The sequence below is a fragment of the Calidris pugnax genome, unplaced genomic scaffold, assembly GCF_001431845.1.
Source record: "Calidris pugnax isolate Ruff unplaced genomic scaffold, ASM143184v1 scaffold14, whole genome shotgun sequence".
Classification (NCBI taxonomy): Eukaryota; Metazoa; Chordata; class Aves; order Charadriiformes; family Scolopacidae; genus Calidris; species Calidris pugnax.
Genome location: NW_015090793.1, coordinates 12,570,621 through 12,597,128, shown reverse-complemented (window position 1 = coordinate 12,597,128; position 26,508 = coordinate 12,570,621). Strand labels below are relative to the sequence as shown.

Sequence of the window (26,508 nt, the reverse complement as noted above, 5' to 3'; positions counted from 1 at the left end):
CTGGACCATTCTGTATCACCAGGGCTCTGCGCTCAAGGATGGGGGGTCGGATGGCAAATAATGATGGCAAAGGAGGGAGGTGAGAATCCTGGATCAACTTCTGGGGGGTGATGGGCATCAGCTGGAAAATGCCAAAGTTAGGGGAGGACAGATGAACTGTTGGACTTGATGATCTTAAAAGTCTCTTCTAACCTAAATGATTCTATGACAGATGGACCCTTTGATGCTTGCTTCCTCATCTGCAATAACCAGGGGGGAAAATGACTGCCCCTTTCCATTTGCTCTGTGCTAAAATGTGCTGATGGGCTACAGAAGGATCGAATCCCTCCATAACTTTATTTTTTTGTTGTTGTTAAATGTGTGCACAGCTTTATCAGGGAGTTTGGGGTTGAGATGGGTTGGTGTTGGCATATAAGGAAATGTGATCTTTCTGGTGTCAGATTCTTCTGTAATTTGTGAGATTTAGGATATCAATTAATCCAAACCACCTGGAAAAGAAAAACTGAGGTTGTTTCAAAGTTACTTGCCTGCTCTCTGCCCCTCTCTCTGCCATTATTGGGCTCTCAGTTCAGCTGTCCAGCTGGGAAGCATCCCAATTGGGATGGGGAAGTTGAGCAGCAGGGTCCTGTGCTGGGAAGAATCCAAAATAGCCATTTGAGCAAAAACAAGCAGTCACACCCCAAAATTCCCTATTTAAGCAAAACCAACCCATCAGGCCTCAAAGTCCCCATTTGAAAAAAACAAGCAGTGAGATCCTTAAAACCCCATTTGAGCAAAAATTAGCCATCATCAGACTCCAAAATCCCCATTTGAGCAAAAACAAGATGTCAGACCCCAAAATCCCTGTTTGAGGAAAGAAAAGCCAACAGACCCCAAAATCTCTATTTGAGCAAAACTAAGCAGTCAGACCCCAAAACTCCCCATTGAAAATAAACAAGTAGTCAGACCTCAAAATTCCCATTTGAGCAAAAACAAGCAGTCAGATCCCAAAATTTCTATTTCAAAAAAAAAGCAGCTGGGGGACCCCAAAATCCCTATTTGAGCAAAACAAAGTTGCCGGACCCCATAAATCCCATTTGAAAAAAAACCCAAGCCATCAAGCCCCAAAATCCTTATTTGAGCAAAAAGAAGTCATCAGAGTCCAAAGTCCCTTATTTAAGCCGAACCAAGCCATCGGACCCCGAAGTCCCCGTTTGAGGATGCGGGGCTCATCTCTGCCCCGATGGGAAGAAAGAGTTAAGATCCCGCGGGCGCGGGCGGCCAATCACACCGAGCAAAGTGCGGCCCTTGGCCCCAGCCCAGCAGCAGGTTGCTCTCCGCAGGTATTATTTTAGGGTTTTTCCCGGGATATCACGCAGGGAGACGATGAACGTGGAGACCTGCGGAGGACGGGGAGCCAGAGGATGCCCCCCTGGGCTGCCCAGGTAAGCCCCACTGGGTGCCGGCTTTTTTTTTTGGTGTGGGGGGGTGTCTTTCCTTTTCTCTCTTTCCCGGTCTCGCCGGGTGTCTTTGTTTGAGACCTGAAAGGGGCCAGGGCAGGGGAACGAAGGGGTTTCGGTGGATTAGCGTGGGACTGAGCTGGTGGGATCTGCTGCAGGTGCTTTTTTGGGGTGGGACGTACCCACTGGGCTGGGTTTGCACTGGGGGGGTGAGAGCAGAGTTGGGGTATACAGAGGTGGGTTCCTCAGGGTGGGGAGTGCTGCTATTTCCTCCTCCCCCCCCTTCCCCCTTTAAACTCACCCTGGATCCAGCTGGCATCCAGCTTGTACCCCAATGGGTTTTGGGGCACCACTCTGGTGCTAGCCCTGACAGTGGGGACAAGCCACCATCAGGAAAAACCACCATGGGGGCTTTCTCCGAGAGCCATGTCCGGGGAGGAGTGAGCACTTCCCAGGCTGGCTCTGCGCCCTTGAAATTCCTGAGGGTAAGTTAATGATAAATCATGGCTGGGTCAGTGGCGTGGGAGCCGTTGGTGAGTCCTCTCGTCCTTCCTGCTCAGATGGAGGTTTGGGCAAGGTCTGGGGATGGCAGAGCCAGGCAGGGGCCATAGGGCTGGCTGCTTGGCACCTCTCCAGGGTTGATGGCTCACCCCAAAGGGCAGGATCAGGCCACCTCCTGGCAACACACAGGCCAGGGGACTAAATCATGCAAGGAAATGTTTTGGTAACAAGGGGGTTCCTCCTGCTCCGACCACAAGCCATTTACATCCAAGGAGCAGGTCTGTAGCCGGGGATCACATTGGGATCCCCGAGGTTTAGGAGGTGGGGTCAGATGAGGATGCTCAGGCAGACACTGGGGAGCCAGGCAACAGATGTAGCTCCCCACTGAGGGACTTGCAGGGGACAGCAGCACGGTGCCCACATGCTGCAATGGGCCAGGGGCTCTCCTGTACCCCCTGCTGCAATAATCTGCATCAGGCAGCACCATGGCCTCAAGTGGCAGCAGCTCATCTCCAGCCAACTTGCCAAAGAGGAAGTCCCTTAATCAGGGGAAACTGAGGCACACAGGGCTGGGATGACTTCAAGTGGACCAGCCTGCAGCACGGAGCATCCCAGATGCTCAGTCCCACAGCCAGCAACAAGGCTGCTCCATCAACCTGCCCTTTCCCTGTACCAAGTGAATTCAGGGAGCTTTCCTTGTGCCACCAAATCTGGTGTTTTCTGAGCAGCAGTTGTCATCAGGACTTGACTGAGGACAATGACCAGCCCACGGCCAGCGCTGAGCACCTTTTGTGGGCAGCCACAAGGGTAGGTGTGTATGGATGAGACCATGTCCACACCCTTCCTGATGGACACATAGGATTTGGGTTGGCAGTTTGGGCTGAGCTTGAAACCATCCTGTCCCACTGGCACTCTACTCCTTGGGATAATGGGGACAGACATACCATGTAATGGAGAATCCCTCCCACCTGCCCTTGGGAGAGACATCCTGGAGGATGTCAGCCTGCATCCAAACCTAGGGCTCTGATAGCAGCCTAGGAAAGGGGGAAAATGTTTCTGAGGACTGTGCCAGCACTTGCAGCCCCATTGCTAGGGCAATGCTGACAGACAGCCCTAGGCTATCTTGCCAAAACCTCCATCCTCCATGGCAGGATAAATCACAGTGAAAGGCACCTTGGGGGTCTCTAGGCCACTTTGCCATTCAAGGCAGGCTCAGCTACGAGGCCAGATCCTGCTTGGTCTATTCAGGGCTTGAAAACCTCTGAGGATGGAGGCTGCAAACCTCCCCTGGGAACCCTTACAAATCGCAGAGCACGACATTACATCTAGACGTCACCTGCCGAGGTTTCTCTGGGGCTTTGCCAACCTTGCTGAAGCCTCCAAAGCAATTTTTATTTCTTTCCTTATTGGAGCAGCTCAAGACTGGTGCAGCCTGCGAGACGCTTGACCTTTTATTCCACACTTTTGTCTGCTCTTTTGCATCCAGAAAATACTGTGGATTAAAACTGGGAATGCCCTGAGATGAGGAGCTGGGGTGAGACTGGGTTTGGGACAAGAGGAGCAGCTCTTCTGTATAAGTAATTGTAATGCCCATATTGATTTATTGATGTTGCTGTCAATAAGGGGTTTCCAAGTGGCTTCCAGGCTCTCTTTACCTCATGCTTGCAGAGATGTTCTAGGCCAGCAGCGTGGTCCACAAGCATGGACCCAGCACAAGCCTCTGGTGCTCTTCATCATTCTCACCATCATCACTCCTGGAAAGGAGCACAGGTGATGCAGCAAAGCACAATGAATGCAGACAGGGACTTGTGTCACTGCATGTGACAGAGGTACAGCCCAGGTGTAGCACATATGTGGTGGGGAGTCCATCCCAGGAGCACCCCTGGGGAGCGGAGAGGGAAGGAGGACAGGCAGGAGGGCATGGAGCCAAGGCCGTGTGCTCCACGGTGGAGGTTTCGGCTGTGCTTTGCCATGATTCCCCTTCCTGGGGACTTCCTGGGGGATGAGGACTGGGAGGGGTGGCAGTGGAGCATGTCCCTTAAACACAGCGACCAACCAAGAAGGAAAACTGATAGCAAAGCGGGAGGTTTGGCTGGGGGAAGGTGGAGCAGGCTGCACTATTCAGGCTTTGTCGGGGGAGAACAATGAGGCCTTTATTGAGGAAGGGAGGTGGCGGGTTGGCAGGCTGGCGGGGACAATTTGGTACACAGAGTGTCCCTTGGTCAGCTGGGGGGAGAGGGCACTGGGATGTGGAATGGGGCAGGTTGGTACCCAGTGTCCCCTAGCCAGCTGTGGGGCAGGGAACTGGGACGTGGGATGGGACTGGTTGGTACCAAATGTGTCCAGTTCAAGGAAAAGGGAATTGAGATGTGGGACATGGGATGGGACAGTCTGGTACCCAAAGTGTCCCATAGACAAATAAGGGGATATGGGACATGGGATGGGACAGGTTCATACTCAGCATGTCCCTTAGCCACAGCTGAGAGCATGGGGAAACTGGGACACAGGAAATGGGACACAGGATGGGCCTGTTTGGTACCCAACACATCCTCAGGTGGTGGGACTCATCCCAAGGTGTCGCTGCGAGCCCCACGTATGCTGACCACATCAGGGCACAGCTGACACGGCCCTCCCCGTTGCCTGCACACCGGATCCCAATCCACGACCACCCTTCCCAAATCCTTCGGCAATGGGAATCATGGTGGGTGGTTTGTAAGAGTGTGTTGCACTGGTTCTGGGGACCCAGAACTGACAGCGAGGAACATCCTTGCAGCTGACAGGGAGGAACATCCCATGCTGGGGACATCCTGGACCAAGTGCTGCCACCTGATCTGGACCTCGGCAGAAGGACCTTGGGGATGGAGAAAGCCATCATCCCACAGGCTCTCCCTCAGCAGCGCAACAGCTCTCCCTGAAGAGCCGTCTGGGTCTTTTCATCTCGTCTCTTTTGTTTCAGGCTTATTATGTAAATAGCTGATGCAGCCCCGTAATGAGAAAGTAGTTTCCCAGAATACAAAAGGCTGTAATTATCTCATTAGCAGGCGGAAAGGAAAAGGAAATGTTTCTAAGCTGCTTGCTTTTATTTCCCACAGCAGCCCAAGAAAGTGCAGCCCCTGAAAAGGGGACCTTCCTGCCCCGAATCCTGTCACCCCCACCAATTTACAGGAGAAAAAAGCAAATCATGGTTCTTACATATCAGAGAGAGCCATGTACTGGCGAGGCTGATGGCTTTTAGCTGGGCCCAGTTATCCTGTGGATGCTGCAGGTCCCTCTGCATACCACCAGTGCTCTCAGATACTGGGATAAGAGGTGTCTTTGGAAAGCAAGGGGTCACAGAGGAATAAGATGGTCCCCATCTTCCTGAATTGGATGTTCCTTGGCAGGATTCACAAATTGGGATCATAGCACAGAGCTTCAGGGTAGATTTCTGCAGTTGCGTGCCCGCAACAGAATGATAGGAAACAGCCTTAGGACACATGGAGGTTGCTCCGAGGAGAAGCCATCTAGGATGGCTTTGGTGTTGCTCTGCTTTCTGAATTCATGCCTGCCTTGCTTATAGTTAAATACCCAGTCCTCAGTGGGAAAAGCTACAAAGGTCTCTGCAAAGTACACCAAGCTGCAGTCAGTCGCTGGTTCTTGCTGAGGTCACCTTTTCTGGTGGGGTTTGCTGCTGCCCACGCTCTCTATTCCTCTACTTGGATCATGGCCCTTTGGTCCTGGCTGAGTCTTCACTGAATTGGCTGGAAGCTGCCCACACGGCAGCAAACTGCTTGTTGGTTTGGGCTGACTTTCTGCCAGATTTGTGAGCTGGGTTGGGTCATGGAGAGAGCCGACCAGCAGCAGATCTGGATGGGATCCCTCCTACAGCAGGGACTAGATGGAAAGCTGGTTACAGGCCACAATTCCTGCCATTCCCCAGAGGATTTTCTGGGCTCCAAGGAAAAAACTGCAGGGCTTTCTCAAACCACAAGGTCTTGGGGAGAAAAAACAACTTTCCACTCATTTTTGCGTGCAAAGCCGGTGCCAGAGCTAAAGTATCATGTAGCTCCTAATCAACACTTCCCTGCGAGCCCTGGGCAGAGATGCAGGACAGCTGAGCAGCATTGATGTATCCCACTGGAGAATGGCCCTAGAAAATCAGCCCTTCTTAACATTATCATTAACAAAAGCAAATACCTAATACTCCAAGCAGGACTTGGAGCATTACTTGCATTCATTACTCGTGCCATCACCCTTCTCATCACCGCCAGGAGCCTCTTTCAAAACCTCCTTAAAAAGGTAGCGATGGGCATTCTTCAGCCAGATTTGCAGTGACTTGGTCCAACAGCCCTAGACCTCTCATGGTATAAAGGGGGCTGAGGCTCAAAGTGCAGCTCAGCTGTGCCCTAGAAGATGCTGGGCAATGTCCTGCTGGAGTTTGCAGTCTGCCCTTGCACTGAGGGCTCAGGTCCTGCTGGAGAACTTGTCCCTCTCTTTCTAGCCCTGCAGTAATTTTGAAGCCCTTGGACAGATGGATGCAAGATGTGCAAACATGCAGCAACCCCATGGGCCAAACAGGTACCTAAAGGTGTCTACAGGAATCTGGCACTCCTTTACCTTCCAGCCTGCCTTCCCAAGTTTTCTTTTTGGCCTTGAATGGGGGGTAGAGCTCTCCCTCACAAAGCTCCTATTTCCTTCAGCAGGGGTAAATGGAAAAAGAGAGGTCTGTGTTCTTTGGAAGCGGTGGAAGTTGTTCGTCTGACATTGTCTGGATTTTGGTTGTGGAAAAAGCTTGTGGCTGAAAAGCCTGAGATTTGTATGTTTTCATAGACAGGTTCAAGTGGTTTCATGCTGTATTTCAGCAGTGGAGGAAAACCTGGCAGCCACCAAGCCAGGATGTTGGGGGAGGGGGGGGGAATGAGTTGGAGGAGGTGCAGAAAAGAGCCACAAGAATTCCTTGAGGGCTTGAAAAAATGCTTGTGAGAGACAAGAAAAGCTCATTCTGTTCCCCTCTTCAAACCGAGGCAACTTGAGAAGGGTGTAGGAGAAAAGGAGGTGCCGGCGCACTGGAGCCAGGTGGGAGGGGAGCACTGGTGTCCCTGACTCTTGAATCGAACCTTGTGGAGGTGTTCTCAACCAGGTTTGGGTTGTAAGGAGGTAATTCATGGTGGTCCACGACACACAGGAGGCAGAGCGGTAGTTGAATGATCCTCTTTTTGGAGGATGTGATGTGCACAGAGAGGCCGAGGGCTGTTTGCACATCCTGGAGAAGAGGGTTGTGACTGCAACTACCTGGTAGGAAAAGAAAAATCTTCTTGGAGGTGCATATTAGTAGAACTAAGGCAAGCAGCACATTTTGCAGGGCAAGATGGGAGCAATGAGAAGTGAGGCAGTTCCATCTGATTCCCTCCAGCACTACAGTGGTCCTCCCCTGTGCCCACATCCACTCTGCCAAACCTGGGAAGGAAGCAGGAGGTGGACTCCCATCTCACCATCACTGCTAGGACTGCCTTGTGGGAACACAGGATGTCCACACCAACCCAAGCAACAATCTCTAGGTCTCAGCAACATTGCTCAGACCCAGACTCAAACACCTTCCATGCATATATTGGCCCAGTCTGATTGAAGGTCTTGCATTTCAGTGGTGGTTTTTCTCCAGGGCTTGTTAATGCTTCACTGGACACAGGTGGTTTTGCTCCCTACAGGGTCTGCTGTCTTCTTTCTGTTAACCCATTACTGGTCTTCCCTTCCCTCTCCATGTATATTTCTGGAAGAAGCTGAAAGAACATTTCTAACCTGCTCCACCACTCCAGGATGTGATGATTTCTTTCCTCTAGCCATACCAGCTCTCTGGCACCGTTGCCAACAAACTGGAAAGCCACCAGAGCCCTAAACACTGTGCAGGTGTAGGTCCTAACCTCCCCCTCCCGCCCCCTAGAAAAAAAGATTATGTTTTCATTGTGTCAGTAATTGCTTGCTCATTAAAACAGACGCAAACAAACCTGACTGCTGAAGGTCATGGGCACACCTGTTACCGTAATTGGTGGGGGGTGGAATTTTTGACCTTGAGATGCCTTTGCTGCCCGTCCTGCCAGGACCACATGCCTGGGATGGTGCGTGTGCCAAGGCACTGCCTTGCTTTCGGGCTGTTTGCTGGAGCTCGCTCTGCTCGAGACCAGTGATTGATTTCCTTCTCGCATGGCACGGTGCCTAGGTATGTCTCCCAAAGGCCTTTGTTACTAGAGTGTTAACAATTAACCTACTCAGGCAGAAACAGAGCCAGGCCTTCATAATCTTGGCTTAGTTAACCATTCAGCTCCTTATCTGAAAGCAGTTTTTCTTCTGTCTAACTGGAAGGCATTTGCTAACTCATTTGGGTAAAGCAAGTGTGAAGACGCAGGAGTTGTTTTATGGATTATTATAATTACAATAGTATCTAGGGGTCCCCTGGAGCTGCAGGCATGGTAGGAAACCTTGGTAAGAGGAAAACTTGGTAAAAGTGAAAAGTTTACCCGCCATAGCTTGGGAAAAGGAAATCTCACCCCAGATCTTCTGCATTGGACATAAAAATATTGCTGTCTCCAAGGCAGGGCTGCTGGGAAGAAGGCCAAGGGGCCATCGTGGTTGCATGGGATGGGAAGGTCGTGCAACATGGAAATGGTGGGGAGCTGCATCATTGCATGAAGTCCTGGTATGCCCAGCCAGAGGGAGGAGGCTGGCTGTACTGATAAGACACGACACCCCTCCTAGGCAAGGTTGCTGGCATGGAGATGCCTACCAGGAAGGGTGCTTTGAATTGATTCAGGCAGTCAAAGAAACCCCTTTCAGCTTTTATTAACACAGTAATGCTGGGAAATGGGAAATTAGCTCAGTGTTTGTTATGGGAGGGTTCCCTTCTCCCCCTTTGTGTCTGCACAAAGTCCCTTCACTAGGGTTCCTGCTGTAACCATGCGGCTCTGGGGAACTGGAGCTCGGCAAAGGCTGAGTGTTGGTGCTTGGAGGTGGTGACTGCTGTGATGGATGGACACCACTTGGGAGCAATTTCTGTAGAGCTGGTCCTTCTCAGGAGGTGGGATTGACCTGGTGTCTTTTTGAGAGCCTGGTGTGGATGAAGAGCGAGGTGGTCCTCATGCTTCCTTACCACTGCAGGTGGGATGTGACTTCTGGAAAGATAAAACACCTGGAAAGGGCAGTGGCTGGCATGTTGCTAAAAGCTCTTGCTTTGGTATTCCACCTGTCTGGAGCCTCTCCACACCACCATGGGGCAGGAAAAGCTGCTTTCACCCCTCTGCTCTGGTTTGGGGGTCTCTTCCAAGCCCAGCTGTGCTCAAAGGTGACTTGTCTTTCCTTCTAAAGGACACACTTGAGAGTGAAAAGCTGGTAAAGGTGAGCCAGTTTACCTTTCCTCAGTTCCCCTGTGTTCACGGACTGCCAGGCTCAGCACGCTTGTTCCTCTCATTGGGAATCACCTGTAAACCCAGTTAAGGTTCACATTCCCATGGGAGGGAGGTGGTTATGAGATTTAAGGAGAAGAAATGTTCCGGGGAAGTTTTTAATCATGCATTCCTCCAAACCTGGAAGGAGAAAAAAGACCCTCCGGCTCTTTGCTGGAGCCTGGCAGCATTATTCTTTACCTCACTGCTCGAAACTTGATTTCACAGTTCACCTCAGGAATGACTCGGGTAAAACCTGACTGGGAACTGGAGTTGGCCACAAGACACGGAAGCAAGAGCTGCTGCTCTCAAAAAAGTGGCCATTTTTGGCAAACAAAACTGTACTGTCAGGGATCCGTTGGCACTTCTGGAATCTCCTTAATAACATATGTGTAATGCTTGTCCGTATGCTCTGTTTATCAGATCCCGGGTTTACAGTAAACACAAGCTAATAACCATTTTTTCCAGAATATTTTCTTGGCTGATACCCCATTAGGAGATTAAAAAAAAAAAATTTAAAAAAAACCCACCAAAAAAACCCCACAAACCATGGGAAAAGGTCCATTTTCAGAGTCTGGCCCTGTGGTGTAGATTCGATGCCACATCCCAATAAGGCAGCTGAAGCCTCCCCTGCTTTTGGGTTGCTGGCGCTGAGCAGAAAGACCAGCTCAACATCCCAGTGGACTTGGGACATGGGTTTAAGCAGAAGCCTGCTTGACGTGAAAACCACTGCCTGGGAGCCAGGAGTCCCCAGTGGAGATGCCACAGCACTGAGCAGCTCTCAGAGGTGTCCAGCAGGTCACTGCCCCATCTCTATCCAGGCTATGGCTCTCAGTGGGCTAAGGACGCTTGCCTTCCCTGCTCATTGTTGTGTTGACTTTCGGGGGGTTTTTTTTTAAATATCAAACTTTCCAGTGACCTCATCCTGCCCTCGAAAAGTCAATGTAAATGTGCAAATGTCACTGTGGAATTTACCCAGCGAGGAAAAAGGTAACCTGGATTTCTCCTCAGCCAGCTGAATGGGGCCAGGGAGGACTGCGTGGAGGCAATGCAGCCACTGCCTTTCCCTTGTCTGGAGCCGAGAGCTTCCAGCACATCCCTCCTGTGGTGGCTGGTGTCCCATAAAAAAAAGACACAGCCTATAAAGATCCCAAAGTCACTGAAAGGCAGGCTATTCCTAAATTAGCACAACAAAATATCTTCCCTTGACTAATAAAACTCAAAGGCACTGTGGGCTGACTGTGGCTTCAGATGGGCAGTCTCCATCCCTCCTCATCGCTCCACAGCTCAACCAAGTCTCAAGGTGCCCACCTAGATTAATCCCTGGGCGTCATGCACTTGTGAACTGTCTATCATGTTGTTCTTTGGAAAGTGCCTTTAGGGTGCAATGGGGTCATGAGCCTGTAAGTCCTGCTTAGTGCATTGGAGAGAGACTTGTCCAAATGTCACAGGTCAGATGCATGACCAGACCTGGACACTCCTCTCTGCTGGTGGAGGTTTTGTTACTTATGACTGGTAAACAGTTATGCATTTTGATTGTAGGGGGGTCCCCACACCACATCGTGCGATGCTTGTGCGATATTTGTTTGCTGCTCAGCCTTTAGACCTCAACCAGTGTGTGACATGGAGACATCTCTGTTGAGGGACAAAGGTGCAAGCTACAGCAAGGTCATCAGCAGTGACCACAAAATGTTCACCCATCACTTCATATTGCTGGTGGTTCAGTTGGGCAAGTCCCCTGGGAACCCTCCATGGGTGGGGTGATGTCCAAGGGGATGGAGAAGGTTACACCATCAGGCAGATTCTCCTCAGTCTCACAGCTACTTTGTCCCCTGTCCGTGATGGGGTATATCTGGTGTGTGTCAGACTACAGACTCCTTCATGCCTCAAGAGGAGTTCAGCTGGGATAGTGGCTTTCACCACGGCCCCTCCTTAAACCACTTTTTCCCTCTGTGACCACCTCCTACCCTGCTCTGCCCCAGAGCAGCTCTGCCAGCTCGCTGTAGGTATCAGCTCTATGCTTCTCCCTCTGGCATAGCCTTTTGCTAGGTCTGTCCACCAGCCCCACAATACTTGGGCCATATTTCGAACAGGGCAGTTTTTCATAGACGATCAGGACACTGGAAAAAGGGAGGAGGGTACAGGCAGTGCACCCGGCAGAAGCCTCCAGAAACACAATTTAATAAAAGTGAAGTCAAGCAGCACAGACCCCGCTTTAACCTTTTTTAATTTTTCTTTTCCATTCCATTATTAGTGTAAATAGCACGACCCCATGAGACACCACATCGGAGATGAGCTCTAGACCTAAGCTAACTCTCCAGGGAAATAAACCCAGCTCTCCTGCTTTACTTGGGAAGGGCTGATTTAACAGCCCTACTCCAAGAATAGGGAAAATCCCACTGAAATGGGGATTTTCTCCATCTCCCCTACCTGCTGACCCTTCCTGAGCCCCCTCATCTCTGAACCTCTCTCCAAAGAGCATTGTTTTTATTATCCCCCTTTTATCCAGGGGAAAACCTGCACCTCCCACTGCCTCTAAATTCTGCTTTAGTCCCCACTCTGCCATGCTGCCAGGATGGTTTATCCTGGGAAACCCAGAACTAAGGGTTTCTGGGACAAAAAAAAAGCAGCCTTCCTGGCCCACTAAAACCCATGCAACCCCCTCCCTGAGAGCACCCAACCCTTGGACTGAGAGGCTTAAGAGCAGCTATTTTGCATAGCGTGAGTGGGATTAGGGGGACCAGTGCACACTGCTCCTCCAAGAGGGTCTAGGGGTCACGGAGAAGAGGACATCCCCATCATCTGCTCCATACCATATACTGAGAAATGACAGCTCTGTCCTTGCATCACCCAGCCAAGAGATTTACTCTTCTCTACACAATGCCGATCTGCAAAGGGTATGGTAGATAAAAGGCATCTCCTTAACAGTCCTTTCCTTTTCCTCCTTCTCCCAGTGTCACTGACCTGTGCCTCCACCTCACTTCTGCGCTGCCATGGCCACGCTAGAGACACTGCCTGTTCTTAGTGACTCAACCTACCCCAGCCCGGAGAACTTCCGCACTTTTGCTCACCGGCCATCCCAACCCATCTCCCAGAGCACCATGGGGAGCGTGGGCAGCGGAGTCGCCAATGACCAAGAGTTCGCCATGAAGAGCGTGGGGACCCGGACGCAGAGCAGCGGACGGCAGACAGAGGGGTCTCGCAACGGGTACTCCACGCGGGAGATCTCCAACCGCTACTCTGGCGAGGAGAAGACATACAAGACAGAGAAGGTCTCCAATTCTCTCTACATCAATGGCGACCTGCGCAAGAATGAGAAGGTGAAGATGGACATCTGTGGGAATGTGACCACCAACAACGAGAAGAACATGCCGCCTCCTCCCCAATACCGAGAGCCCAGTAACCCACCAAAGATATTGCCAATCTCCGGCAAACTAGACCAGGTGAGAATCCCCTCCTCCTGGAACAGCATGATGGCCATGGCACATCTGTAGAACCACAGATCAGGAAGCCTTGGGCAACAGTGCAATCCTGACAGATAGTCTAATTCTTATTTTGTAGATGACATCATTTTTATGTACAGATAATATAATTCTTATTACTTTCAGGGGGTTGAGCAAAGGGAAATGTTAGTTCTTGAGGAACCCATGATAACAAGTCTTCCGCAGCAAAGTTTCCAGCTCATTTAAGTCTGTTTTTAAGTCACTGGCTATTCCAGTGTACCCAAGATGCTGTGCCTACCTCCCTGACTGATGGGGAGGGAACTGGAATTGGCTCTCATTTTGGCAGGTCTAGCATCTGAGTCCCACTCTTATGTTTTGTGCCATTTATAGCCAATCTCCAACAGGCCACTCTCACCAAAAGGTGTTGCTTGAAAGACACTGTGAGCATCTATTCAAAATCCCCTCTTGTGAGGCACAAGTTGACAAGGCTTGAAAACTACCCCTGTAAGTTCTATCGCCCATCCAAGCTCAGTCCTCATGGCTTATATCAGCTACAGGGAGCAAACACCTCCCACGTCTGGAGGAGCAGAGCCCCAGAGCTAGTGGTGTTTTATACAGCCTTCTGCTCTGCTCCAGTGACTTCCATAATTTGTGTCCTGGGGACACTGCCTTATGCGGTATTATTTTTGCAGCATTTTGTGGCCTTGTCTCCTGGGTTGTTAATCCACTGACCCCTGTAGTTCATCTCAGTCCAGCATGCCAGGGCCAGGTTTTTGGTCTCCGAGCTTGCTTACTCACTAGGGCTCCTTCTCTCTCTCCTGGAAGGCATTTTCAAAATATCTCTACTCATAGAAGGTGGCTTCCTCTGGGTTAATTTTCACCTGAAACCCCATCTGCAGAAGGGGAGTCTCAGTCCCATTTTTAGGGTAATTTTGTTTCTGTAGGTGCATTTATGGACGAGGAATGTGCAAGGTTTTAAAATCCTTTCTAAATCCTTTACAGCTGCTATTCTCCCTCCAGCACTGCTTATAGCCACAGGAAACACAATCATTCAAATGCTGAGCAGCTTCAGCATTTTCCTTGCCTGGTGTGGCTGCTGGGGTCACAGCTCCTACCTATCCCTGTCTGAGCATGACCAGGACATGATGTCCACACAGGGGAGTGATCACTGCTGGCTGGAGGGAAATGTGATGCTCCTGAGGCAGAACAGCTGCTAATCCAAGGGTTCAATTCAGTTTTCAGCAAAAGGGAAATGCACCCTCAATACTAGAAGTCCTTCAAAATATAATCTGCCAAAATTAGAGAGTTGTTTTAATCGGGTCTGGTAGACAGGTGGCATCCCTCCTTCTTGCAAAAAAGCACTAAGAGGAACCAAGGAGTATTCTAGGGAAAAATCATGCAGATTTGGGGTGAGTGAGGTTTGCTTTTTTTTCAGTTGGGGTGAGGAAAGACAAAGCATTGCCGTACAAGAGACCACAGGTCCCTCGTGCTAAATCCCAAATGGCCCAGGGTGTAATAAGGCTGAGAAATATGGAGCTAGCCCAAGACATCTTAGCTCCATCAGCCCCAGCCTGTGCTGATGTGTCTCTTTTGTGTGTTATTACCAAGCTATGCTATGTTTGATGCGTGGTCCTTTTTCCTTTTGCAGAGCAATGAGCCCTTAGTTAGACCCTCAGCCTTTAAACCAGTAGTTCCTAAAAACTTCCATTCCATGCAGAACCTCTGCCCGCCACAGAGCAACGGGGTGACAGAGAACAGAAAGAGCTTGAACCATGCCAACAGCAATAGCCCATCCGCACCCAAAAGTGGACTCGACAAGAGCAGCCTTAACAGGACTACAAACCAAGTGGGGGGTCTTTCGGATTCAGGCCGTAACTCGTTAACGAGCCTGCCCACATATGGGACAGGCTACAGCCAGCACGTGGGTCCAATGAGTGCCTCCACGAGCCACATCAACCGCATCGGTACAACCTACGTGGACAAGAACATTGTGGGATACAACGGGATATCTACCTCAGACAGCGGGCGGTCTTCAAGCAAGAGCACCTCTTCGTTCAACAGACTGAACCATCTCAATGAAACGATGCCTTTCCACTCGCCTTCAACAGACGACATCATTCAAGACCTGGAAGACCGGCTGTGGGAGAAGGAGCAGGAGGTCCTCCAGATGCGAAGGAACTTGGACAAAAGTGAGGCAGCCATCTTCCAAGTGTTCGAGGAGAAGCAGAAGATCTGGGAGAGGGAAATGGAGGACCTGAGGCAAAACTATGCCAACAAATTGCAACAGGTGTCCAAAAAGGCGCAGCGGGCTCAGCAAGCCTTGCAGCTCCAAATCTTCAAGCTCCAGCAAGAGAAAAAAAAACTCCAAGATGATATGGGACAACTCCTCCAGCAACGAGAGGAGCTGGAGAAGAAATTTGTAGCTTTCAAGAAGGAACAGGCTGAGTTTCTCCCAAAGATTGAAGAGACCAAGTGGGAGGTAAGAGCTTTGTTGTAACAGACCTTGAGTGAGGTTCTCATTGAGGGGTCTGATACCCCAAAACATATCCCATGTGCCCTAAGTGGACCCTACAGACAATGGCTGTAGGTTGGTAGCCTCCAAGTAACAGATGACACTTCAGTTACCTCTTCATTTATCTGAGTCCCAAGCCTATAGTTTTAAATAAAACTAAAATGAGTGCAATATTTTTGTGCATACCTCCTATGCTGGTTAATAATTTGGTGTCCCAGTCAGGTCACTCCAACATGTGACATTTGAATGCAGTTTCAATGAATACAGGTCTTTCTGTACAGGTATTTGTGCCCACCAAAAATAGGTTTAAGTCTATTTTAATTAAATTCTTCTAACATTTGTGTTTGGCCAAACCTTGAAACTGCTTTTCAAATATTTGATTTTCTTTTATTTAAGATATAAAGCAAGTGAGCTAAGAATTATACCGATAGCCAAGTCTACCTCATGCTTTCCATTGTAACACACTGTTTTCAGTTACTAATAAGTTTATCTCTCTTAAAAGGCTGAAAGGCAAATTCCTCCTTCTAGTTCTCCTTTTGAGTCTTACATATTTTTTTCTACTGTTTCTATTTTTAGAACAGTTTATCAAAGTCTGTTTGTATAGCCAGTGCTAACATTTTTTTTTCAGCTTGATCATGTGAAGAATTTTAATCCTTTCATGGACTGGCTAGAAACTTTAAATATATTAAGAGCACAGAGGCAACATTTAGCTCTAGAATCAAGAAGACCCTATTCTGCTAATCCTGATGAAAAGTCAATGAAGCTGGGATTAATTAGACTCTGAAATGTGCTATTTGCAGATGTTCAGCAGAGCTCATTAGATGCTTGCTGTAAAATCTCTGCACGTTGTATCCCAGAACAAGCAGGCTGCATCGTCCCTCACGATGCCTCCTTTGACCAGCTGCTCTGACCAGGTCTTTTGTTTCTTCCAACAAGTAAGGTCTGGAAAGTTCCCTGATTTTGCACCAGTAAAACTGCATATGGGCTTTCGATTATTTGGTTCACTGCTATAGTTCTGTCTGAAAGAGCTAACCCAGTGATATCGACGTAAAGACAGGGATTCAGTTTGTGCATCAAGATACCCAAAATTTGTAGACACCTACATTTGTTGACATCTTGACTTGTTCTCCAGGCTCCATGGACTGTATTTCCTAGATCTCCACAGCACCCAAATAGAGGCCTAAGTTTAAATATTTTAATCTGTAAATTGATTCCTATCCAAGCCATTCTTGAGCATGTATTTCTCTGCCTCTACTGTCTCTGCATCCTGTCCTACACTCCCAGTGCTCAGGGAGAGCCTGGGCAGTCTCTGGGTCTGAGATATTTCTGTCTCAGGCTTGTTCAAGGTCCAGACTCCATTGAGGGCAGTGGGAAAACTCCTTCTGAGAGCAGAGGGTTTGGGGTCAACATGACAGGCTTGTGGTTTGGTAAGTAAGATGAATGCAGGGAGGGAAGCAGTGTCTGTTCACTACTGGTGAACTTAGCTTAGCTGTTTGGTCAGCTCCAGCTGGGAACAGCATCAGGTCCCTAAGAGCCAGGAATAAACACCAAATCTCCCCCACAAATGTGGGGACAAGCTCTATGTCTTTGGCATGGTCTGGGTCCTGGTGAAGGCTGGAGCTCAGTCCTTGAGCAATGTTGCTGGCTGTTCCCTCCATTACCTGAGCCTCCTGCCAATGGGAGGCCATGAAGACATTTCATGGGCAGTGCAGGGGACAAGCAGCAGCGGTGATTCCTCACTGCCTTCCTCCTGCCTCATGGATGTTCTCCTCCTATCCAAGCCATTCTTGAGCATGTATTTCTCTGCCTCTACTGTCTCTGCATCCTGTCCTACACTCCCAGTGCTCAGGGAGAGCCTGGGCAGTCTCTGGGTCTGAGATATTTCTGTCTCAGGCTTGTTCAAGGTCCAGACTCCATTGAGGGCAGTGGGAAAACTCCTTCTGAGAGCAGAGGGTTTGGGGTCAACATGACAGGCTTGTGGTTTGGTAAGTAAGATGAATGCAGGGAGGGAAGCAGTGTCTGTTCACTACTGGTGAACTTAGCTTAGCTGTTTGGTCAGCTCCAGCTGGGAACAGCATCAGGTCCCTAAGAGCCAGGAATAAACACCAAATCTCCCCCACAAATGTGGGGACAGTCTTTGGCATGGTCTGGGTCCTGGTGAAGGCTGGAGCTCAGTCCTTGAGCAATGTTGCTGGCTGTTCCCTCCATTACCTGAGCCTCCTGCCAATGGGAGGCCATGAAGACATTTCATGGGCAGTGCAGGGGACAAGCAGCAGTGGTGATTCCTCACTGCCTTCCTCCTGCCTCATGGATGTTCTCCTCACAGGTGTGCCAGAAGGCAGGTGAGATCTCCCTGCTCAAGCAACAGCTGAAGGACTCCCAAGCAGATGTCTCCCAGAAGTTGAACGAGATTGTGGGACTGCGGACACAGCTCAAGGAAGGTAAGAACTTCCTACGGGAGAAGGAGGAGCAGATTCTCACCCTGAAGGACTCCTACAGCTCCAAGAGCGTCAACTTGGAGATCTGTGAGAGTGAGCTGCAGCGGAAAATGAGCGAGGTCCAGGTGCTGAGGGAAAAACTTAACCACTGTGAGCTGGAGGTCTCCGGCCTGAAGCGGACACTTGCCAGCATGGGACCTCCAGGGCCTTTTGGTGGGGACCTTGGTGAGAAGCTGCGGGACCCACTGGCCTGTGAGAGTGACGAAGCCAAGATGCAGCGGCAGAGTGAGGACAGCGTCAACACACTGCGAAAGGAGGTGGAGCGGCTCCAGACGGAGCTGAAGCTGGAACGGCAGCAGCGGGAGCAGCAAGTGATGGACTTTGAGGAGGAGCGGCGCACATGGCAAGAAGAAAAGGAGAAAGTCATCAAGTACCAGAAGCAGCTGCAACTGAACTACGTGGAGATGTACCAGAAGAATCAGCTCCTGGAGCACAAGGTGAACGAGATGAACACAAAGGCCACCAGCCCCCCACACACCGAGGAGAAAAAACAGTGGACTCCCTCCAGACTCGAGCGAATAGAGTCCACCGAGATCTGAGGTGGGACCAAGACAATACAACTTAAGTTTTTTATTGCTGTGCATGTACTACCTACTCAAGCCAGTGATCTTCCGAAGGATAATACGCTACCGTAGGAGCAGTGTGAGTCCACTCGCACCAAGCTCTGTCACCCTTACTCTATACTTCTGTGCTCTGTAGGTAAAATAACTGTGGATGTGCGTTGTTTTTCTATCAATAATGCGACATCTCTTTTGGGTTTTTTCCTAGTCAAGCTGGTGAGGGTCAATTGGCTCTTTTGTAATCTGCCGTGACTGTTACTTCGCTAGAGGCTGCCATCCCCTCTCCTACAATTCACCCCTTTTCGGTTGGTTGTTTTGGAGGGCTCTATTTGTTTTCTTTGGTTTTCCAAGTATTTGAGTGCAGCAAAACAGTTCAAAGTGGCAGGTGTTTTTTTTTCAGAGCATTTTTAGCCACATTGGCTATGGAGAAAATCTCTCGGGATCATGAGCAAACTCACTGTTCTGCATCAAGTATCCTGTCTAGACGGTGGTCTTAGTGAAGTCAGTGCAAGTTTGGCCACTGATTTCAGTGAAACCAGACATATCTCTACCAGATGACTCCTTCTTGCCAGCCCATGTCTGCCATGGTTGCAAGAGGTTAGGACATCCTTGAGGAGCAGGATGAGCCTGTCCTGGTAACATAAGCCAACATGGAATGATTCCCCAGCAGAAGCCTCTTTGGAAGCTCAGCAGAGCTTGACATATGCTGTGTTTTCAATTCATTGTGGTTTCCTCCTGCAGTTCCACTTCTCTCCTGGGTTATGACCAGCCCTGGGAGCAGAAATGCCCTCCCACCTCTGCCTTGATCCCCCTATACTTAGCATATACTCAAGCTGGCTACAGCAAGAAAAAAACCTGGAAATCCAAGCTAGTTGCCCTTCCTGAGGGCCCTTTTACTTCCCAAACTCCAATGGAATCAAGGTTTGGGGAAGCCTCCAAGTCTGCGGGACGTTTATGCAAACTGAAGCTTTAGCAATTTGCCCCAACAATGGGTAACTGTGCTGCCCCATTCCCAAATGAATGACGCTTCAGTGCACTCTTTTGGTCCAGGGTCTACTTAAGAAGTGGCACCCGAGCCTCACTCAGGAGCTGCAGTGAGCACATATCAGCATTACCACTAGACTGCAACGGGGCAAGCATTAGCCTTCAGTACAGCCATTTCAAACAGCACCCAGAGCGATCCCACGTGGCATCACACATTCCAGGGACAGCGATAACACAGGCCTAGCTTAAGAAAATACTCAGCAACTATCTCTGAGCACAGAAGCAGTCGCAAGAAGGGAAAATGCTTAAGATCCTGCAAGTGCTTATGCCCTGGCAGAATAATAACCACACCCTGTATGCACAGTCACCGAGAATGGCGCAGACATCAAAAAACAGCATCCAGCTTTAAAAGGTGGGTTTGGCTTTCCCTTTCATGGACACTTTTTTACTGTGGTCCATAGCAAAAGGTAAAAAATTTTGCAAAGTGGAGTTTTCACTGACTGGGCAGTGGCCAAAGGATCAACGCAAGTGGAAATTTTGGCTCTTTGTTCTAGGGAGCAGCTAGAAGAACAAAGCTAGGATAAGCACTGGAATGTCTGTGAGGTGACTCCAGGGAGAGATTGGCCAGATCACATTTCATCTGCATGCCAACAAAGAACCTCAGGGTGTTAAGGGGTTGAAGACCTTCCAGACAAAAAGCCCTGAAGCTACTCACTTTCCCTGTTTGCTTCGCCAAAAGCTACCCCCTCTCCATCACCAGGTCTGACCTTCAAGTTGGGATCAAACATTGTTGTGGTGAGCTCCAGACTGAGTAAAGAAGCTAAGCAGGAGAGAGGAGACTCTAGTTAGTCCCACCAACCTCCAGCCAAGGTCAACAGACAGTATTACTGGGCAGAAACTGTTTGTTGGTGGCTGGCTGCAATTCCTGGAGCCGTGGAAAATGGAGATGCGTGATAAGACCAGAGTATTTCAAGACCCTAGTTGAATGCACCTGGCTTTTCCTGCCACTTCTGCCTGTGCCTTTGGAGCTGGAGGAAGACACAACCCATCAGCCTGGAAAACATCAGAGCAGCTCAGGCTAAGCCCCCCTCCCAGGACCAGGCACAGAAAGGGGGGACTAGGTCAAGTCTTACCCCTGAAGGGTGTGGAGAGGAGTCACACGATGAATCCTTCAGACACTCCAGTGCTCTTGGATATCAGCCCGTGCACCCCACCGAGGAAGGAGTACAGCTGTCTGCCAGCCTCACCCAGCAGCAGACTTTGCCATGCCAAGGGAGATACTCACATGTGCTGCACAAACTTACACTTGGCCGGGCAAATCCTAGAGCTTCCTGCATTTCATACACCGGGCCTTTGAGACAGAGTCAAACATCCCGCAATGTCAGGGTTGGAGATTTGGTGTCTCATGTAATCTCGTCTTTCTGTGCCTCTCTTTCCACATCAGATAAACCCACGCTGTCTTCCTTCCCAAAGCAGTTGTGAGACATCTGTGCTTGTGAAGGGCTTTGCAGTCCTTGGGCAAAAGGGCAAAGCATAGAAAATTGCAAGAGGCTTAGTTTCAGATGGTTGTGTGGTTTTTTGAGGCAACCACATGAAAAGCAAGCCCAACAGCAAGTGCCCTCATCATAAGATGGGTCCAATAACCTGGAAGGGCACTTCCACCTCTGCTCCTTCTGGCCCTGCTGACATTGAGGTTGATTTCTCACTAACCATCGCAGAAACCAGCATTCAGTTGGTGGCTCAAAAATACCCAGAGTGACTGAGTTTCAAGGATCTGCTGTTGAGGAAGTGTACACTGCAGTTCCGCACTGCGTTAACACTTAAGAGGAATGGACACCGACGTCACCCTTTGGGATACCTTCTCAACAGAGCTCCTTGCTAATCCACGGGCAGGAGAAGCAGGGGCTTCCCGCATGCCTGGATCCAGTCAGCAGCAATCAGCCAAGCCCTCCAACAAGCCAGGTTTGCTCCCTCAGCTTTTTCCTAGATCTTTTCTGCACTGGTGCCAGAAATGAATGTGTCTTAATAGACCCAGGGAAGCCTGGAGGCATACGGGTTTGTCTGACTGCTGGAGGGTACTGGGCTACCCAGGGACTCAATAGCCTCACAGTGCATCCATCCGGGACTGCAGAGCTCCTTGGGATGGAGCAGGGGTGGCAAGGAGAGATGTTTCACCTTGGAGGAGGAAAGGTATGCTCCCTTCACTGTCTTGTTCACTGCATCATTTTGATCTAGAGTTTCAATCCAGATCTGAGAAACCTCGATTGTGGCCATTCCCCAGATAACAGAGCTTTGCAGACACCCATTAAGATGCTGTGCTGTTGATGATGGTTTTCCGTCTCCTGGGGTGAACCTAGCATCCCCCAAGCATTCAATGATCCTGCAGAAACCACCCCTCCTGTCCTACAGTGACATAAAATACAGATGTTTTGGCAAGTGCCCCAGTCAAACTGCCATGAAGAATTCCTGCTCTTCAAGAATCCTCCCCACAACTGGATGCACTGCTTCCCATCATGTCCTCTCCCATGTGCTAGCACTGTGTGGCCACATGCTGGTAACCAGCCTCTCTTGGAGGTGACTATCCTTTGCTTAGCAGGGATGGGGCAAAATGATGGTGGGACACATGGGTTCCTGTTGTTTGTGCTCAGAATTGGCACAAATGGGAGCTCATCTGGCTCTTTCCAGATCGTAACCCTTTTACCTGTTGACTGGATGAAGTTTCCCATCACAAGCTTGGTGTGTGTTGAGGCCCTGGGGTTTTAGCCTTGGAGCAAGATAGCCAAGGGGTGCCAGACTGTCGTTTTGATGACATATCCTGGGAAGGGCCAAGGAAGCTGACATCTTATGTCTTGGAGGCTCAGGCAGTGCTGATAAAATATTTCTGTCCCATGAAACTCACCTCACAACTTGGGTTTGACTATAACCCAGCTGTCTCCTCCTCTGCTCAGCCAGCTCTCAAGCTGATGGGATTCAGCGTGACATACTGGCTCACATGTAATTCTCCAAGTACTGCCCTCAAAATCTTGCATGTGGTTAGTCTCTCCACTGAAACAACATCACCTATAATTTGCCATTGGCCAACAGCAAAAGCTGTGGTGGCAAGGGTCTCAGGTCAGTTGCCCACACATGGGGTCCAGGGACCTTAGAGATGCTCTGGGATACCTGATACATGGGGCTGGCAAACATGATCCAAGACCTATGGGAGAGCCAGGCCAGTAGCGGGAAGACCTGGAGCATCTCTAGTGGCACATCACCCATGTTCAGGCAACAGAGTCATGCTCCAGGCATGTCCATATTGTCATTACGTGAGCAAACAGAGGACACTGATCAGCTCCAGCAATTTCCATCATTGATGATTTGGGCTAAGCAGGCTATCCTGGTGCCAGGGAAGGTCTAAGCAGTCCCTCTTGCCACTTGCTGTGAGTTGGGTTGCTTTGCTCCAACATCATTTCAAGGTTGGTAGCTGTTGCTGTAAGATGCTGCCCTGGCTGGGCTAGTTCCCCTCACGCTGTCAGCACTCCTGTCTCGCCCCGGGGTGTGAACACCACAACCATGGTGCGTTGTTGTGCTTCACACAGTCCCACTTAGCTTCTGCCACTGTCTCGTGGCAGCCGGCTGCACTGTCTTGCTGTCGCTGGCGTCACGCCGGAGGGAGATCACCTCCGGGCTTCTGCACTCAAAATAGGAATCTAATTGTTGCTCCTATGCTGCTACGTTATACGGAGACAAGTGTACTTGGATGTAAATAACAGCCCAGCTCTGTATATACAATGATTAAATGAAGAGACAAGAAAGCTCTGTGGCTTCTATATCGGTAAGCGGGATCGATCATAGCAGCCGATGCTGCATTCAAGCACTGAGGGCTACGTGGAGAATGCTCAGCACTCCCTGAGCTTTTGCTGGCTGCAGTGGAAATGGGGGGATGAAAGGAGGGGTGGTGGTGGTGTCAGGACCTCCCAGGAAGGCAATTAGCTTGGAACGGGCTCTTACAGAGTAGCCTGCTGTCACTCTGTCCTGCTTTAATGCTTGCTGTCATCCTGAGCCAGGATTTGCAATTGTCCCCTGGTTAAGGCTGGTGGTTCTCAGCAGTGTCCCCCCTCAGCCCTGCTGCCCATGCACTCTGCCCATGGAAAGGAACAACCCACCGCACTCCTGCCCCTCGAAGTGTCACTTTATAGCTTGCTCAAGACAGTGAGCTCACAAGCAACATGACCAAAGATCTCCAGAGGGCTGCATGCTTGGAGCTGCCTCCCAGCTTTCCTGGGGAGAGATGAAGCCGGTGTGGACTGGAAAGGGGGAACAAGAGCTGGCAGGGGACAGGAGAGGGCTTGGATTCCTAGGTGTCCCACCTGGGAATGTTTGCAAGGTCATGAGAGGCCTTTCCTGTGCTAGATAGGACAGGGTAGAAAGGAGTTGAGCTGATTGTCCCCAGTTGGTTATATCAGTATCCCCCATGGCCATGCCAATTAGCTCCATGCATTGCCCAGGGAGAGTGTGAACCAGGGCCTGTTCCCAGGGGGCAGAATGGATGGATGCAGCTCCCATTTTTCCTTGGGGAGAAGAGGGGATGCATGTCAAGCCATTACACCTGTCTTCAGGGCCACAAGTCTCCTACGCTTTAGCAGCAGACGTTGCTACAGTCAGCGTGAATTGGTCAGGAAAAATGTGTATCCTGAGACCTGGTGGTCCTACTGGCTGCCCCTTTGCTGTCTTCTCCCCAGCTCACCACAAGGCATCCTCAGCACCCTCCTTACCAGGAAACCATCTTCTGAGGTGAAGACACAATGGTCTTTGCTTTTTCTGTGTGGGGTGCTGAAGGCATATCTGCCCACCTTAGCTCCATGAAGGCTCTTGAACCTGGTTCCAACCTTGGCAAGTGGGGCACGGACCAGTGGCAGATCTGTACTCCCCGATGGGTGCTTGGGTGGGTCTGGGCCTTGAGCACATAATACCCCTTCACCACTCCTCCATTCCCCAGCTGTGCTAAGCCTTCTCTGCTCTGTTCCTACCAAGACCATGAAATCCTGCTGATGTGCAGTGACAGCCCTCGCCTCTGCCCAAATGGCAGCAGGTCCAACTTGCCATTATTCTAACCCAACCCTTCAGCTAAACCTTGAAAGTTACTTTCTAGAGTTACTTTTCATCAAGACCCCTTGCTAAAGATCTGCTCATCAGGTTACCTGTGTCCTGCTTCTCTTCTGCCCAAGCTCTCCAGACTCCCCTGCTTTCTTTTAGATCATTACCACCCTCATTGTCCCAGGAGCAGTCAGTGCCTCTCCCAGTACTCTCACAGATACGTCTTACCAAGTCAGAGCTGATGCCCAAAGCCCCGACTAAGAGTGATGTGTCCCAACTTGCCCTCAGAGGGGATTTCTAGTCTACTGGTCCCCACCTCTTCTCTCTGTCATTCCCAGGTCAGCTAGATCAGCCCTGCTTTACCTCCAAGAGCAATCTTGCTTCTAGGTGAAGGACAACCCCATGGCTTGCAATCACTTGAGATGACTGCATGGGGCTTCACACCATTGCAAGAGCACACCCAGCCAGCTTCCCTGGGCTTCCCTGGTCCTTCCACCCACTGGAAAGACAGAGGCGTGAGGGGTGTATGAGTATCCCTGGTCTCTTCAGGCACACAGTACCCATGACAACTGGTTGCCAGTGTATTAAGAGGTTGGGATCACATTCAGTTGTTTACAGATGTTGGCTTCCCAGTAGGATGTTCCATGCTGGCAGTGCCAGCATGGAACTGCCAGAAACACCAGAAATGAGCCTCTGCATTTCCAGGATAAGCCTCCTCCCTGGTTCTCCCAATGAAGGGGATTGTGTCAGGTCTGGAGCCTGGGACAACCTCTAACACACAGGGTTGTGTTTTCATGGCTTTTACAGATCTGTTTTCTCAGGCAGAAAGTCTTTGCTTTCTGTCTCAAAGCAATAGGTTTTTCTAGAGAGATTTAAAAGGGACTACTCCCAACTCTGATACCTGCAGGCAAGCCAATGTTCCCTTGAATACCTTCATAGCTCCAGCCCTGGGGTCTCCTCCTTCAGAAAGGGATGTGAGGCCCAGTCTGGCTCCAAATAATCACCAACAGTTTAAGCTTGGTGATTCCCATTCACCCAGAGAGCCTGAAGCTGCCCATATCCAGCAGGCCACCAGTCTGGGTGCCCAGGAGGTGTGGTCCATCCCCCCTCTGGTGCCCATCCCATGACTGTTACTGGGTCTGGCAGCAGGTCTTCTCCATTAGCTCACCCACATGGGAGCCACTGGGTCCCCTGGGGCATCTGAGATCACAGAGTCATGTTCAGTGACAGCCAAACACCAGTGGGAGACCATGGCGCTGGCTCTGCTGTTCCTGAAACCCAGGCTGTCCTAGGAGCCCTCTCAGAGCAGAAGGTCCCCTTTCCCCCATGGGTTGCACGTGGGTTCCCTTTCAGCGGCCGAAGGGAGCAAAACATGCGCAGGCAGGGCTCCACCACCGGTGCAGAAATGTTCCACCACCGGTGCAAAAAAATGCTGCACAACCGGCCAATGTGTCTATGCAGTCCCTTTCCACGCAGCGGTGTCCCCGCAGAGCCCAGCCCAGGGCTGGAGCTCCTCCAAGGTGTCTTCGTTTGCACTCACTCGGACCTGGTAAACGCTGTGAGCCAAGAGGAACCCCTCTTGGTCTTTGCCTTGCACCGGGCAGTACGCTTGTGAGGGTTTCCTCATCCTGAATCGATGCACGTTGCTTAGTTGCCTGTCTTCTGCGTCTGTTCTCCAACAGATCAATAGGTGTCCCCTCAAAACCCAGCTCCCCTATGGGAGAACGTCAGGTTGGGCCAGCTGGGACTCCCGAGCAAGCCTGCTGTCTGATTTCACCAGCAATAAAAGCCCCGCGGAGGAGCAGACAGAGCTCCCCGCCGCTGCTCCACCGCTGGGTGAGCTGCAGGCTGTGTCTGTGTGTAGGACCTCTGCATTAGATCCTTCGTCCAATGTTTTGGAGACCTACCTGACTGTAAATTCAGTCCCAGCCTTGTGCTTTCTTTCCTCTTGTTTGTTTCTTGACGCCTCGGTCTCTCTCTCCTCTTACTGTGAATTCAAACCAGAAGTGTTCTGAACTCGACTGCGTTACTGTTTTGTTTCTGCGTTGACTGTTGCTGGTTCCCCGAACTGCGTTTAATGAGA

The 26,508-nt window shown here is 50.3% G+C and overlaps 1 protein-coding gene across 3 annotated transcripts; it reads left to right on the top strand.

The window, feature by feature from the left end:
• The first annotated feature begins 1,343 nt into the window (after positions 1 to 1,343).
• On the top strand, positions 1,344 to 26,508 carry LOC106884538 (leucine zipper putative tumor suppressor 3). 3 transcript variants are annotated; one of them, XM_014935988.1, is made up of 4 exons: positions 1,344 to 1,424; positions 12,307 to 12,795; positions 14,513 to 15,274; positions 17,634 to 26,508. In XM_014935988.1, exons 2-4 carry the CDS (start codon positions 12,346 to 12,348, stop codon positions 18,342 to 18,344), a joined length of 1,923 nt encoding a protein of 640 aa, XP_014791474.1. In that variant the 5' UTR covers positions 1,344 to 1,424; positions 12,307 to 12,345; the 3' UTR covers positions 18,345 to 26,508. The 3 variants fall into 3 exon arrangements, with proteins under 3 accessions (XP_014791474.1, XP_014791472.1, XP_014791473.1); XM_014935986.1 differs by having other exon boundaries at positions 14,444 to 15,274; XM_014935987.1 differs by lacking the exon at positions 1,344 to 1,424 and adding an exon at positions 1,911 to 1,924 and having other exon boundaries at positions 14,444 to 15,274.